The sequence below is a fragment of the Phyllopteryx taeniolatus genome, chromosome 5 (genome assembly GCF_024500385.1).
Source record: "Phyllopteryx taeniolatus isolate TA_2022b chromosome 5, UOR_Ptae_1.2, whole genome shotgun sequence".
NCBI lineage: Eukaryota > Metazoa > Chordata > Actinopteri > Syngnathiformes > Syngnathidae > Phyllopteryx > Phyllopteryx taeniolatus.
The window spans coordinates 17,635,448-17,652,330 of record NC_084506.1 but is presented as its reverse complement, the minus strand read 5'-3'; the positions used below and the strand labels follow the sequence as shown (position 1 = coordinate 17,652,330).

General features: G+C 40.9%; 1 protein-coding gene across 1 annotated transcript in view; it reads right to left on the bottom strand.

Moving 5' to 3' along the window:
- Nucleotides 1-14,913, bottom strand: part of LOC133477919 (RNA polymerase II elongation factor ELL2) — a 39,003-nt gene extending 24,090 nt beyond the window's left edge. Inside the window, exons 1-2 of the mRNA XM_061773284.1 lie at nucleotides 14,759-14,913; nucleotides 9,609-9,656 (exon numbers count right to left, since the gene is read on the bottom strand). Of these exons, the coding sequence (XP_061629268.1) occupies nucleotides 9,609-9,656; nucleotides 14,759-14,896 (186 nt within the window). The 5' untranslated portion in view covers nucleotides 14,897-14,913. The remainder of the gene's footprint in view (nucleotides 1-9,608; nucleotides 9,657-14,758) is intronic.
- Nucleotides 14,914-16,883: the final 1,970 nt, after the last annotated feature.

The following is a 16,883-nucleotide window of genomic DNA, read 5'->3' as shown; positions in this document are numbered from 1 at the left end:
TTTTCAGGGGCTGTTTAGACGGGACGTTTAGCCAAACTCTGAAAATGTTTCTCGAGGTGAAAGTTTAAAAAGATTTTTTGTTGCCATATTGTGCATCACATTCTTTATAAATGACATAACTCAAACTTAAAAAAGTTGTCAGGCACCTGTAAACGGTCCCTTAGACAAGTACTGGGGTCAAATCAATTAATTGTATCCTGTCCCATCTAGGATTGCTCCACATTTAACCAATTGAAAGCAAAACATTTGAGTATTTTTAATATATATAAATAAATAAATGCATGTATGTATGGATGTGTGTATATAAATATACTTCTAAACTACTACAACTAAATACATGTAGTTGTCGACGATGTCGAGGACATAGTGCTCCATTTTGATATCTTTTTGTGGACAGTAACGATTGAACATGACCTTTGTTTTGCTTTTGTTCATTTTCAGACCTGACCGACGGCTTTCTAACTCTAATTCCTCAATACGACGCTGTAGTTGTTCAGCATCATAGGAGAATAAAATAATTTCGTCTGCAAAACGAAGATGGCTCAAATAAGCGCCGTTAGTTTTGAGTCCTTCTTTTTCCCGATTGAGCTTTTTAAATATATCTTCAAGGAGAGTTGTAAATAGCGTCGGAGACAGTTCTTTCATCATCAATTCGGACTGTACCCGAAGAATCGTTGTATATCAATTGTAGAATGTTGATGTAGGCCGGCTCTATCCCTTGATTTACTAGCGCCTGCAGTATCGAAGTGGTGGTGACTGAGTCAAACGCTTTTTCATAGTCGATGAAGGCTACACACAGGCATTTCGTACTCGTAGTGTCGTTCGATTATTTGTTGAACTGTCTGTATGTGGTCCATAGTATTAAAACCGCTACGAAAACCCGCTTGTTCTATCGGCTGTAGTTCACTGACTTTGATTCCAATTCATTTGTCCAATATCTTTGCAAAGACTTTATAAATTGTTGAGAGCAGGCTTATTGGGCAATAATTTCTTCGGTCCATTTTATTGCCTGATTTATGTAGCAAAATGATTTCTGCGTCTTTCCATGTCGCCGGTAGTTCTTGCAAGTCCAAGCAGCGTTGAAATTGTTTTACAAGGATCTTATTAAGTTCGTTCCCTCCTGCATTTCAACAAAAATTTCATCCAGACCACAATCTTTTCCGGCCTTAAGTGAACTCATAGCATTTTCAACCTCTGGGTCTGCTTCGAGCTTTCCAGTAATCATGCGGTGAGGGTCACTGCATAGGTTTGTATAAAATTCTTTAACTCGTTGTACGATTTCTTGGCGGCTGTGACATATCGTTCCATCTTCCATTTTCAGACCAAACATTATTTTATTAATGCACGTTTTACGTTTTTTATTCCATGTCCCGCTTCAAGCGTTTTCTGAACAAGCCGAACGTTGTAAGTTCTCAATTCTTCTCGTATCTTTTTCCGAATCGTCAATTCAACATATTCAATTTTGTTGATAATGCTGCCCCTTTTCTTAATTTCTCGTCGCTTTTTCATTAAGTCAAGACTAGCTTTAGATATTCTGGATGTTGTCGTCTTTCTCGTTGACGGCGCTACTTTGTGTGCAGTTTGAACAATCCCGTTTACAATTTCGTCGTAGTGTGTTGACAGATCTGTGTCTTCCACCGTTAGAAGAGCTTTAAAGCGATTAGCCAAACGTATTTGAAACTCGTCACTTCTTTCTTGAATTGTTTAATTTGGTATATATATATATATATATATATATATATATATATATATATACCAAATTAATTAATATATTAATTAATATTAATATATAATTAATATATAGATTAGGCTTTTGGTGATGTGGTGGCTCCATTGCTTGAGGATCTATTCATTGAGGGGGGTTGGTTGAGACAGGAAAGCAAAAAAGCGAAGTAGTGTGGGGGTGCACTGGCTCTCGTCGTGCGGATATGGGGATGGGCAACTGTCGAGCATCCCCCTAGGTACTGGCTTGTTATGCCAAGCAGAATCAGTCTTTCTCTGGGAAGTCGGGGCTAATCTGTCAACCTCGACGCACACTCTAGCCCCCCCAATGCCCCCCCACCCCACACACACACACACCTTCCTGCACCCTCTCCTCACTGTAGGTGACACGAGAATGGAGACAACAACTACCTCTTTGAAATGCTCACTTTAATAACTGAGAGGAAAACATCACTGAAATACTGACAATTCTTTAGTACATCCAGTAAAACACAAAGCACACTGCACTCTGTCCATGTCTTTGTCTATAGGTAAAGACCCCATAAAGTAAATCTAGAGATTTGTTTCTAAATGCATTACAAATGTTTAGAGGTGCAACGATTAATCGACAACTAATCGATTGTCAAATTTACTGGCAACTATTTTGATAATCAATTGATCTTTTAAAGACCTTGTTTAAGTTAAAATTGTGCAAATCCTCAGAATCTCAACAGTAAATATTCTCCGATTTCTGTACTCCTCCATGAAAGGTGGATGATTATATTTGTGTTGAATCAAAGCTGGAAATTTGCTTTGGAAAACAATGATCAACATTTTTGCCCATTTTGTTATGTTTTTGCCCATTTTTCTATGGACCAAACCAGTCACTGAATCATAATCAGTTTATGTTTGTGCATTTTCTGTGCTGTCTTCTCCCCATTATATAAGAACTTTAGCATCTTCATTCACATCAGCGGTTATCCGATGGAATTATGATGTGCAGTTAGCTAGCTACAACTATGCCTACACCACGAAAATATATCTTCCCTTCGGATAGTCCACTTGAATGACAACTTTAGAGCGCCTCGTTGTCAGCCGTGAGTGCTCGCACGTCACACGGAGAAAGACGGAAGGTGGTGGAGGAAAATATAAAAAATAAATCAGCCAACGTGTGACCAGAGCTTTACGGCTGGCATAGCCGCTTTAGAGCGCCTCGTTGTCTGCCATAAGGGACCACAAATCCCGGAGAGAAGGCGGAAAACAAGGCTGACATAGCAGCTAACATGTGAAGCGGGGCGTCGCACTGGCGTGGTGCCTCGTTGTTGTGGCATGGAAATTCTTTCCAATTTGTAGTAGTGGTATTTGATTGACAGTTGACTGGGGCGTGGTTTCAGCACATTCAGTGGACACGCCCACAGCATTTGAGAGTTTTATATACTTGCCGATTTTTTTTTTTAATCATTCAAATTGGGCATGTTTGTTAACAACACTCTTCTTTGTGGTGTGTCAAATTTACATGACAGGGACTTAACTAATTGTTATTACATAGTGGCAGTCGGGAATTCCCTGTCCAGTAATATCCTTGTTTTTTTTCCTACCTCAAAACGAAAGACAATAACCACACTTCCTTTGTTGATACCTTGTTATTTCCTACAACCCCACAAACCACTTGGAGCGCAGCATTATACTTTGCTCTCCACGCAAAAAAAAAAGCTGCAATCCTTTAACAAGTCACAGATTGTGCAACGCTGGGAAAAGTTTGCTTGAACCGGATAAACTCGCAGGAAAAGCTGGACAGACATGGGAAAATCGACAACATGCAGTATGATGCACTGGAATGTGTAATGCAGGAATGAGGAGGCAACAGCAACAAATCTTTTGTGTGCATGTGATTCCATCATCTATCACTTGTAAGGAAAAGTCTGTTACTAAATTATGTACAGTATATACTGTATATTAAATCTGTGTGACGATCTAGCTGTAAAGAACCCTTGAAACAAGTACTTTAAGGAAAACAGTAATACTGTCATGGTTGTCCTTTTGGTGCGAGTTATGACACATGGGAGAAAGTTGACAGAGTTACAGCCTATCCTATTTGAATTTGGGCAAGAGGTAGGCTACCCTGGACTGGGCACCAGCCAATAGCAGGGCACCTATTGACAAACAAGTATTCACACTCACGTTCATGGACAATTTAGAGTCTTCAATGAACCTAACAAGCATGTTTTGGGAATGTGAGAGGAAGCCCGAGTACCCGAAAAAAACCTATGTAAACAAAGGGAGAACATGCAAACATCCACACACGAAGGCTGAGGCAGATATTCGTACCTGAAACTCAGAGCTGTGTGGCAGACGTGCTAACCCTTGATGGCACATGTATCTGACAAAAAATAGGGCTGCAACGATCAATCTAATAACTCAAATAATTTGATTTACAAAAAAAATAAAAAAATAAAGCAAAATCTGTGCCTTGAAGCTTCCATCCATCCATTTTCTACTGCTTATCCCAGGTCGGGTCGGGAGGGCAGTAGCTTTAGCAGGGACACCCAGACTTCCCTCTCCCCAGCCACTTCATCCATCTCTTCCCAGGACAGCCGAGGGATGTAGTCTCTCCAGCGTGTCCTGGGTCGTCCCTGGGGTCTCCTCCCGGTGGAACGTGCCCGGAACATCTCACCGGGGAGGCGTCCGGGAGGCATCCAAATCAGATGCCCCAGCCACCTCATCTGGCTCCTCTCGATGTGGAGGACCAGTGGCTCTACTCTGAGATCCTCCTGGATGACCGAGCTTCTCACCCTATCTCTAAGGGAGAGCCTGGACACCCTGCGGAGGAAACTCATTTCGGCCGCTTGTATCCGGGATCTTGTTCTTTCGGTCACGACCCACAGCTCGTGACCATAGGTGAGGGTAGGAACGTAGATCGACCGGTAAAAGCTTGAAGCTTCACAGGGATAATTTTTCAACACGGTTAAATGTTAAGTCTCGTCGCACTCACCAATCTTTAGAAATAAGTGGACGCAATGTACAAAAATAAATGTGTACCACAACAGCATGTCTACCATCGCCAACACGGTAACATATCGATGTGAGAACGCTAGTGAGAACATATCGGAATCCCCCAGCAAGTGGTCAAGCATAGACGGCTGCCGGTGTACGTTCAATCACTTTATTTAACAAATGGTTAGAAAACAAACACTCACTAGGCACGTTCATGGACGAGCTACCGACGGCAAAAAGTCACACCGAGTAGCTCAACAGTTTAGCCACTTAACAGCCAGCGAAACTCTACACTCTCATTCGCTGATGCCCACGTCAGTCACCAGGCAAGGCCCTGCCTTTTAAAGCCATAGACACTCTAAGTCACAGGCGCTACATTCTAATATGAGGAGGGCGACCCCAAGTGGACAAAACAATACCAGCACATCACATTCACTTTGTGTTTAAAAATGCTAAATCTATTTAATTCCAATTAATCGGATTAATCGATGGGATAATCTGTACAATACTATTCTAAAAATATTTGATATTTTCACTTCATTAGGTACACCTGCACAACCTAAAGAGATCCAATACAAGAGCTGACATGTTAATTAGTGTGTTTGTCAAACTCTACTGCATCATATAAAGATGATGATCATTATTAATACCTCATTTCAACTCAATGTGCATGAGTCTCTAATCTAGTGGTGTGTATTGAGTGCATATAGTAATCTGATGCATTCATAGAGAGTTTTTGCCCTCTCACAACTCTGAACTCTGACAGCACTTGTGATAATTAAATACTGGCCCAGTCACCCTGGCGTCACTCAAAAAGCCCTCGCTGAAACTCCAAACCACAATAATGACAGACGGGGTAACTAAAAAAAGTCCTCTTTAGTTGCAGGATCTCGTGAAACTCGATCCTAAAATATAGCGTGTGATCTGAGCACCTGTGCGTGGAAACTACTGGGACTTGAGCAACACTTAACACATCTGGAAGAATAGATCGGCGTGTGCCCTTTCAAGAACACGTGCGACAACTCTCCCTCTCGCTGCAATTCCACCGGGGCGGGACAGCTTAAAAAAAAAACACACAAAAAAAACAACAACAACAAAAACGCATTCCTACAATTGTTATTCCGATTAGCTTCAAGCTGCAAAAAAGGGGAAGGGGATAAAAAAAACGAAAACAAAAAAAAGACAAGTGCATGTGCACATACACACCGTGCAAAATACTCATTTGTGGTGTGCAGCATAGCGACACGGTGGCAGGGAGGGGGTAGAGTCAGTCAGTAGTCAGTAAAGGCGTGTGTGTGTGTGTGTGTGTGTGTGTGAGAGATAGAGGCCCCCGATGGTGAAATGGCACAATAATCCTGAGGGCGGGTGGGGGTGGGGTCGAGGTGGAGGTTGTTGGTTATTGAGCATTTGCACACAGTTGTCGTGAGAATGTATCTGAAGAGGACCACTCAATTCCCTCGGCAGAGGCGCCGCCGCCTTTGAGTGACGGCGGCGCGCATACAAAGGGGCAACTGCATTAGTAGATGGGAGGTAAATGAAACAGACTCCTGTTGCGGCTCACCTTATCCCTGCCTAAAAAATCTTTAGCTCCGTTATTGGCCAGCGGACAGATTTGTCAGGAACAACAACACTCTGACAAAATCAACGATTTGGTGTTGGAGAAGCCCTGCGATGCCAAAAATAAACATTTTGCATGTTCGATTTTTGTTTGTATAACTTCCGTGTAGTGTTACATATAAATAAGAACCCTATGACATCGTGCCTTAGCGTCGACCAATCAGATTTATTCACGCGCACCGTGGTGAAGAGAAAGCGGGAAGAGTGGAACAATGCGGATGGACTTATGGTGGCAACCGCTTATTTATTTACAGCATAATGTTTACCTGTCCTCTGTATTGCAGGGGTTCTTGCACTTAAAAAAAAAAAAAACAATACTACACTCTTATGATGGGCCAAAATCGATCAATTGTTTAGAATTTGGTGTGGACTTGATTGTGGATTGATGACGTTTTGAAACAATGCTGTTCCTACGGCCGCGACGTAACGGAAATTTGTATGTAAGTCATAACGTACAGTCGTCTATCACTAACCTACGCTAACGCAGAAGTAGTTTTATTTACAGTCAATGTTTGCATTAAAAACACTTCTATGTCATAAATATAAAACAATCAAATAAAAAAACAGGAATACCAGCGGTAAAAAAGTGCATCTTATAAACTAGTTAATTGCGCGTTCGTAATTCTTTTTTCCCTTAGCAAATCAAAGAAATGTAGTCTTATGGCCATCCGGAATAAACACCAAACTTTAAAGTATCATATACACTAACTAAAGAAGGCTCAGTAGTTACTAAGCACATAAACAGACTTTCACCCCAGCAAACTGGCAGTACTGCTAGCACGGAGAGGGAAATGGCACAGGGCTGTGAAATTCCTTGCCATGGGAACACAGAGCCGCTCTGAATATATTCCTTAATCCCCAGCGATCATTTCAAAGTCCACAATTTCCCTTCAAACATTGAGCCCTTGCACCGGGTTTGACTCTTATTTCTTTCTAATTGCATCACATTCATTTTCCCTGCCGGGTTCATTGCTCCACATGATAGTTATTGATCAGTTCAATGATTCACAAGCAGTCTTCCATCGCTAATTTGGCTGTAAAGAGATATGCTCTTCTTTTTTTTCCAAAGGCAACCATTCAATTTACAATAATCGGGGCTAAATGCCACAGGGTCAGCGTGCCAGCGAGAAAGATGCCGCCCAAAAACCTCAGCATAGGAGGTTTCATAGGAGTCCTGAGTCCCCAATACCACAGAACCCTGGATTGATGCCAGAAGAGTGATTGGAGGAATGCCTCTGGTTTTTGATGGGCCCTGGAAGTGCCTCTTTAGAGGAAGCGTGACAAGCGGCGGTGAGTACAAAGATCACAAGCGGCAAATGTCAGGAACTCCTCATGTGGTCTGCATGACCTACTGAACCTTGTGCTGATTTTTTATTTATTTTTTCTGGAAAGGGGATCAGCTTTTGAAGGAATCCCAGAATTGCTGGATATAAATACAGTGGTGTCTTGAGATCAGAGTTTAATTCGTTCAGTGACCACCCTCGCATCTTAAAACACTTTGATCGCAAATTACCTTTCCCCACTGAAATGAAGAAAATGCCATTAATCTGTTCCATCCTGAGAAAAATAGCATTCTAATATTGTACTTTATAAAAACATATAGTCATAACATTGTTAAATAGAAGGTTAAGAAATTAAACAAACAAAGAAAGAATAGACGCCTGTGAGTGTTGTCATATTATCTAGCTACATGTGTTAGTCCAACGTTTGTGTTCATATATCCGTTGCTTAAAGGGTTATAACAACCGTGACGATCGATGCTATTTGATACCCTGTCTATGGCGTTTCCCATTATTTGTTAGCAATAAGCTAAGCGGGGTATTCCAAAGGCAAAGTTGTTTGGTTGTTTAGTTTGATAGTAAAATTCAAATGGGAGTGTCAATTAAAAGCTTCAAGTTTCTTTTTTTGGAAGAAATGTTCACTATCTGTCAAAGTGCTACTTATTGTCAAGTGAGTTGAGTTTGCTACCACCGTATAGCGTTTGCATCACAAATTTGCGCTCGCACGTCAAAACTCGGCGACTCGTATCTCAAGGCACCACTATATTTTTTTTGACACTTTTGTAAGTAAAGCTATAGTTATAAAATAATTGTTGTTAATATATCTGGGCGTGTGAACAGATTATTTGGATTGACATTATTTCCTACAGGAAATATTGCTTTGGATTTCGTACGCTTCGGTTTTAGTCCCTTTGTGGAACGGATTTATCACGAAAACCTTGGTTCCACTGTGAATAGTAATTAGGAAGGGGAGGGAGTGTTGCAAAGCCTCCAACCTGGAGACACAAATACTGACAATCCTCACGGTTTGTTGTATGCTAGACGGCCATGTTCACCGACAACCTCCCCCCAAAAATACGGCTTATTCGTGTCTCCCCCACCAATGGGTGCAGCTCCCTCATTAATGCCCAATCGTCCAGCTCAGGGAGGGAAGGGTGTGCAGAGGAGACCCATGCTTGAATTTCACAAAGCAATTTGAATATGTAATGTGCCAGTTGAGATATAATCACCAAATCCTATTGAATGATTAAAGCACGCTTCAAACGCACTCACTTAACATCGCTCGGCAAAAGAACTCATAAGTGGCATGTCTTCTGCCGCTTTTATTACGCAGTAGTATTAGGTGTTTGGCTATATTTTGCAGAGAGGAATTCCATTGCTCATGTTCATTACTGTAAGTCTCTCTGACCCCCCCCCCCCCGCTTCCCCGAACAAAGCCTCCCCAGTTAGAGTGCTGACCCAGTAACCTGGCGAGCAGCCTGGGGGTATAGTGTACCCTGTCTTCGGGGCTTCCAGGACCTCGTGGGAGCGCACACGGCCTGTATTTGTGTGCACAGCAAAGTCACTTTCGTCTAGGCAATCGGCTCTTGCGGGGATTAGGGGGACTTCTTTTAGACAGGGATGATTGTGAGGTAAATGTGCAGCGAGCAGCCTGGCGGGCGCTGCTGATGAGGGCGTAACACAGACACACAGAGAGAGAGAGAGAGAGAGAGAGAGAGAGAACTTTCTTTCGAGCTGCTCCTTCACAGGAATGTCCTCTTGCAAGATATATGTCACAGAATAGTGTCGCTGAGCTAAGCAATAACCGCTCCTTAATACTTAGCACGTTTGTGGTGGCAAAAATGACCCTAAAATTGCAGCGGCATCTGGTGAATCACGAGGTCGACCTCTTTGAGCTGAATGGTGCGCACACGCAAGGGCTCATTGGATGCTTCAGAATAGTCACAAGCGTGCTCCATGGCAAACCAGAAATCATTAGTGAATTCAATTTCTAATGTGAATGTGAAAAAGACTTACCCCCTGGCTTCCCTTGAAGCAAATGGATGTCTGATTGGGTAGTGAGGCCTACAAGGAGAGAGAAGAGCCAGAAGTCACTCATTCAGCCGTCCTGCGGACGTAGGAGTCACTCAAGTGTCGATAATATACGTTCTTAATGGAAGACTTTTAAACACTAAATCTTCAGTAAACAAAATGTGTTCCAGTCGAGAGGAGACCACATGCTTAAAACAAATTTAAACTTATCCAAAAAAAAATTAAAACACACTGCAAAGGTATTTCAATACAAAAACAAATTGCAAGCATAAAATGTGTAGAAAATAATGTACGTATTATAGTGCGTGTGTGCCCGCGTGCGTGCACACGCCTTTAAGAGGCGGGGCCTGGTGGGGTGGCATCTTACATCGGCAATTCTGGGCGTGAGTGTCTGAGTGAGAGCTGTGGCCGACAGCAGCTTCTGCGTGACTGTGCTCACTGTTCTCCCGGCGTTCAAAAAATTCCTGAAAAGTGCATCGGCGAATATGGCTCTCCTTTTCCATGAAGAAGGGCAGAACAGTAAAAAAAAAGCGTACTGTAAAAACCCATTAAACAAAACGATCGATTAAAATAATGCAATATCGCAGAGCCGCGAAGGATGACCCGCAATATAATTGGACAGTGGCAGTCCTAGCTTGAATTACTTTCACCCCCTCCCCCGCCCACAATATTTTTCGGAAATTTGTGAAGTAGTTATGCATCACCCTAAAAAACAAAAACAAGCGTCAATGAAAATGTAACCACCTTGGCAGAGATAAAAGAGAAAAAAAATAAATCAACCAAATGTCACCATCCTAAAATTGGTTGTTGACAAGCTCCGACTTGTTCGCAGTATTCAGATACGACAAGTACAGTGGAAGGAAAAGGTATGTGAAGCCTTTGGAATTTCTGAAATTTTTGCATCAATTGAATAAATAAAATGTAAAAAATAGAAAAAATAAAATGGAATATAAAAATGTAAAAATATAAAATAAAATGTAGTCTGATATTCATCTAAATCAAAAGAATAAACAAACAGAGTCTGCTTAAACTAATACCACGTAAACAATTTCATATTTTTATAGAAAATAATGTAATTATTCACAGGACAAGGAGGAAAAAGTAACTGAACCCTTGGCCTTAAAAAAGTGGTTGACCCTCCTTTGACAGCAATAACCATAACCAAACATTTCCTGCAGTTGCAGATCAGAAGTGCACAACGATCAGGATGAATTTTGGACCAAAACTGTCGCAGTTCAGCAAAAGTCCCGGTCTGTCTGGTGTGAATTTTCGAGGTCATGCCGCAACATCTCAGTCGGGTCTCGCAATTGCAGCTGAAATGGACAGCGTGCTGTCATCGGGCTAGCCTTTAATGTTTAAATTACTCAAAGATAGCCCAACCAAACATTTTATACATACAGTGGATATTAAAAAGGGTTATTGTGGTATAAAAATATGAGACCAAGATAAATCACTTCAAAACTTTTAACGACATCAATCTGACCTATAACCTGTACAACTCAGCAACTGAAATTATGTGGTTGCAAAAGTGTGGACACCCTCTTACACTTGGGATGCGGCTGTGTTCAGAACTAACCCATCACATTCAAACTCATGTTAAATGGGAGTCAGTGCACACCTGCCACCAATTAGTGCCTCTGATTAACCCCATATAAACGTCAGACATTCTAGCAGGCTTTTTTCTGCATTTTTTCTGCATCTCCAATCGGGAGCTTTCTGGGCTTAATCTTGCCAGGAATATATGATTAATCAGTGCTCACAAAACTTTGCTCATGTCACTTGAGTGTGTTTGCCGGCATTGGGGGGGGGGGGGGGTGAGCAGTTGCAGCTGATTTCTTCACTAAATGATTACGCGAAGGGCCACGGCCGATCCCCGAGGAGACACAAACCTCCTTCTGAAACCAATTATATTTCATTAAATGGCTTTCTTTTTTTTCACAAATGTAGCTGTCCTAAGCACAGTAATATTACCCCCCCCCCCCCTCCCCCCACCCCACCGATTGAGAAATATTTAAGAAAACCTTTCAAAAATGTCGTGCCTTTGGGGCAACATGATACATGGTTAATAGGATGAGACTATTATCTGTGAAGTACAGCTGTGCCGGTGATTGACAGGGCTTTTAATTTATTATTAATGGTTTGGGGAAATATCCTCCCTGTTGTGGAGCATTGTTCTGATTTTCTTCACTGCCATTCAGCTCCATATTGCACGGAATAATAATAAGTAGCCCATAAGCAATGTGTTAATTGTCAAAAAATTGCCTCGACCTTTCTATGCAGGTTCGCCACAAGAGGGAATAAAGCAGCTTCTTGGAGAGCAGATGTAAATGTACTAATTAATTGTATTTCTTTTAAGAATTCATTAAATAATACCTTAAAGTCCCTATAAAACAAAAAAGAAATGTCCTGTAAATTTGTGTTGTTAACAACCCTGCCAAATTTGAATGATCAAAAAAATTGATTGGCAAGTATATAAAATGAGGCTTCAAAATCAGGAAAAATCAAGTCCTTGTATCTGCTCTCAAATGCTGTGGGCGTGTCCGCTGAATGCCGGAAACCACTCCCTGCTAAAAAAAAAAATGGTTCCCTCTTCATCGAGGATCTTTCCCATGCCTACACTTCCATACATGTTTGAGCCTCAAAAATATATCCGCTTAGAGCCTCCGGTGGCTGAAAAGAGAGATGCTAGCTACCAGCTAGCCTGCGAGCGAACCGGCTTCCGAGGTTCCTCTTAACCGACTGATGGGAGGTAGGCTCGTTCACAGTCTAACCTCCTCGCTTGGGAGTTTAAATAACGACATCGAGCTGTTCTCTAAATTGTAGCATCCAGGCAAGATGCGTTTTTGGCGTGTAGGCATAGCTAGCTAGCTAGCTGGCTAACTGCACGCTGTGCTGGTAAAACTTTTAAAATGAGTTTATACTGAAATAAACTGTGATTTTGAGCGGAAACTGTTGTTTGAATTATGTTGTCAAACAAGGAATAATTGATCATTTAAGTGAGTGTAAAGGAATTCGTAGTTTCATTTCGTATTTCAGTAGCTGTTTGGTTCCCCCCCGACACCCCCCCCCCCCCCCCCCCCCCACAACCCCCGGAATCAATATTTTCAACCGCAGAGTTCGCTGGACTTTTGTTTATTCGTAGACAGAATTAGGTCAACTATTGGTTAGTGAGTCCACATTAGTCAGGAGAATGTTTCAGTTTGACAGTATAAATATTGTTGTCATTTACGGCTCTGTCGAGCACTAAGTAATGAATTATTTACTAAAGCGATTGATGGACCCATTAGTTCTGCATGTCATACACGTGCATTAAAGGAAGCCTAATTAAAACCCAACTGAAAGCAAAAGTCAACAACTTTTTTTTTAGTTCTGCTCAAGTGATAACTATGTAGCAGTGGTTTTCTTTTTCAGACTGAGCCTCCCGAGGACAAACCTACCATGCAGCCCCTTGTCTCCTCTGTGGCCAATCGTGCAAATGTAACAAAGTATTCTCTGCGGTGATGCGTGACATGGGAAACTTTCCTTTTTTCTTCAAATTTTTTTATTATATATTTTTTTTTTTCTGCAAAAGGTGCATTTTAGAGCTGTGCTTCACAGCCCACTGAGTCCCAGCGAGCTGGGCACGCTTCCAGTAGCGAAAAGGGCAAGAAGACAAACAATAAAACAAGATCCCAGCTACAAGTGCCACCCAGTGTGCACTGACAGCAGCCATTGCCACATCCCATGTCTGCTTTCCATACACACAGTTAAAACAGACTTTTTTTTTTCATTTAACCCTTTGAGACCCATTTAAACCTTCTTTACTGTCCAAACTCTTATTGCACGTTATTATTGGAAATGCCATTTAGGCAGACTAAAATATACCAGTGTTTATGAAGGCAATTCTGTAGAATGCATAAAAATTTAGGTTCTATGTAGGTACCGTTTTAACGTACAGCTTTTTTAATGTATTCGACAAAACAGGGATGACTGACATTTATTTGTTGAACTCGGTGATTGTCAAAGTGCCTCTAGTGGATTGCCAAAGAAGTACAGTTCAGTTGTATTTAACTTTTTAGCACATTTGCATTTAAGTTTTAAAAATTCATTGTTTTTAAACTTGTATTTACAATTTCAATTTAACTTTTATGCGCAATGCATTTTAATTGAAGGATCATTTTAGTAGTTTTTTTTTAACTCATTAAACTCATTGATTGCCAAAGAGCCTCTCGTGGTATGCCAAAGAAATACAGTTTCGTTGTTTGTTTGATTGTTTGTTTTACTTTTTAGCACAAAGTTTAAGAACCGTTTGTTTTTAAACTTTTATTGAAGTACATTTTTTTATGTATCGCCAAAGAATCACTGCCTAACTACAGTTCAGTTGTAGTTAACCTTTTAGCACAATCAATTACCATTTAATCTTTAACAACATTTTACAAAAAAAAAAAAAAAACATTTAACTTTAATGTGCAATATATTTTAATTGAACGATTATATTTTCCTACATTTAAGCAGTGTTAATAATGTTCAATCTGCATAGTGTTACAGTGGCTTACAAATAATATTAAATCTACTTTTTTGGTCATGATGCTGGTACTTGGAGAGCGAAGATTGTTAGTTATTTTTTTAGGTGGTACTTTGTGTAACAAGTTTGACAACCACTGATTTAAGCGATGTCTTTTAGGTGAATAGGAAAACAGAAGTACATAATCACCAACCTCTTGTCATATGGCAACTTTTTTAGGGGTTGGGGGATTATTCTTTGGTAAACAAGCACAATTCTAAATGAGATCGGCTTTTCCTATTGAGCAAAAACAAATTGTTTGAAGGCTTACGGGGAGAATTTGATCAAATCCCTATTTGGAGTGCTGTGTTATGATTCCAAAGAAGCCAACTCGTGTTTATTTAGCAGGGGAAAACAACAACACGTTTTCTAGCACTGCTTTCTCCGAGGACATTTGAACGCCTCTATTTTTAACTTTAACCCCCCCCCCCCCCCCCCCTCATCATTATACGAAGAAAATAAAATCCCAGCAGGAATTTTACGGTTCCTGGACTTTGAGAAGCGATTTAAAGAAAAGAGAAGAAGGGAATGAAGGAGGGGAGAGAAAAAAAAAAAAAAAAAAAAAGCTGTTCAATATAGTGATTTGTCTTACCTTCAAGTTCTGGTAGGTTTCGAGGGTCCGGATGGCGGTGTCAGTGAGTTTGACGTGGTAAAGAGTTCGATTGGGGCTGTTTTTGTTGATTTTGCCGCAGGACAGCCCGTAGCGACGCTCCTGTCTCAGCGCTGCCATTTCTACAACTGAACACCAGCGACATCCTGCCATGTGACGTCACGGCAAGGGGGCGGGGCCACACACACACATGCACACGCAGAGCTGCACGCACATGCACACACCTTAAATTCAGACTTTTTTTTTTTTCACTTCAGGTCACAATCGTTGCCCTGCGAGAGCGCACTTTCCATACTGGACGCGTTTGGTCTTTAAAGTCTATTTTGGTCTCCCTGGCGGCAAACTGGATCGTGGTTTGTGTGTGTGTGTGTGTGTGTGTGTGTTTGTAAACACCGGCATTCACATGCAAAGTCGCATGCAGAGACAGGACAAGGTGGTTATAATGGCACTGGAATGTATTCATTGTCTCCAAGTACCACCATCATGACCAACATTCAAATACAGTCCTCTAGTAAGTGTTCATCAAAAAATGAGACAGGTTTTTTTTTTTTTTCTAAAAAGTATATTTAATATTATTAGAAGCCACGCTAACATTAGGCAGTTTGAACATTAACAGTGTGATTAGATATACGTGGGAAAATAGAACACAAATGGATGGATCATCCATCCATCCATTTTCTGAGCCGCTTCTCCTCACTAGGGTCGCGGGCGTGCTGGAGCCTATCCCAGCTATCATCGGGCAGGAGGCGGGGTACACCCTGAACTGGTTGCCAGCCAATCGCAGGGCACATACAAACAAACAACATTCGCACTCACATTCACACCTACGGGCAATTTAGAGTCCCCAATTAATGCATGCTTTTGGGATGTGGTAGGAAACTGGAGTGCCCGGAGAAAACCCACGCAGGTACGGGGAGAACATGCAAACTCCACGCAGGATTGAACCCCGCTCCTCAGAACTGTGAGGCTGACGCTCTAACCAGTCGTCCACCGTGCCGCCCACTCTAGTTCAGTAATGACTAAATGAAAAAGTATTGCACATAAATTTTAAATAAAAGTGCAAAAACAAATCCTTCTTCAATCCAAATGTGTTGTGCTAAAAAGTTATATAGAGCAGTCCCTCATTTAACGTGGGGTGGTTACATTCCAGAACCTTCAATTGACAAAAATCCACAGGAGTGACCATATGTTTAGTTTATTGTCTATATGTTTTAAACCATTATCCATTATACAGATAAAGTATTAAGTAGTATCAGGGCCACAGTAAAAAGGGTTGAAAAAGGCGAAAGATGCATAAACTTTCATGATTTACGCTAAGTCATGAAGCGATGAGGATGAAGTTGTAAAGCTACAGTACACAAGTTGTAAAATAAAAAGATGTTCAAATAATAATATTACAAGAAAAAAACTCATACTGAATAGATATGATATCAATTGATTTATAAAGCTACAAAAATAAAATTGTAATATTACAAGGAAAAAAGTCATTACAGTAATGTAAAGCTACAAGAATAACAATAATAATAATGAACAAGTAAAACTTTTACAAGAATAATGTAATGCTACAAGACAAAAGTCATCATTTTACAAGAAAAGACAGTCTTGCGATCTTCTCTGTACGACTATTTACAAAATCCACTTGATTTATCGATTCATCGAAAAAATAAAAATTGAAAAAACCCTAAAGGGGACTCTCCGGCGGTGCAACCCCAAACATAACAAACAAGTTTTCGCCTTTGTTTTTAGTTCAGTTCAGGAAGTAACTTGGTGCCTATTGTTTGCAAACATTCCGAAAGCTTTATCGGATCTCATTGTGCAAGTTTAGCTAATGTTTTGGCCGATGTGCTGTCTATTAGACAAATCTCATAACTCATAAAATGTGATAAAATTTTCCTGGATTAAATGCAGTTACAATTTGCCTCATTATTGTTTTTTATCTACTTGAATCCCTGATGGACATCACCCCGCAGAATCAACAATTCAGTATTTATTTACAAAAAGGCTGCGATGATGTGGCTGTCTGCAATGAGTACACCACTGCACTATTAATGCTGTGTCCACAAAGTACATTCAAGTTACCCGTTAGTACATTTAAAGAAACTTTGAG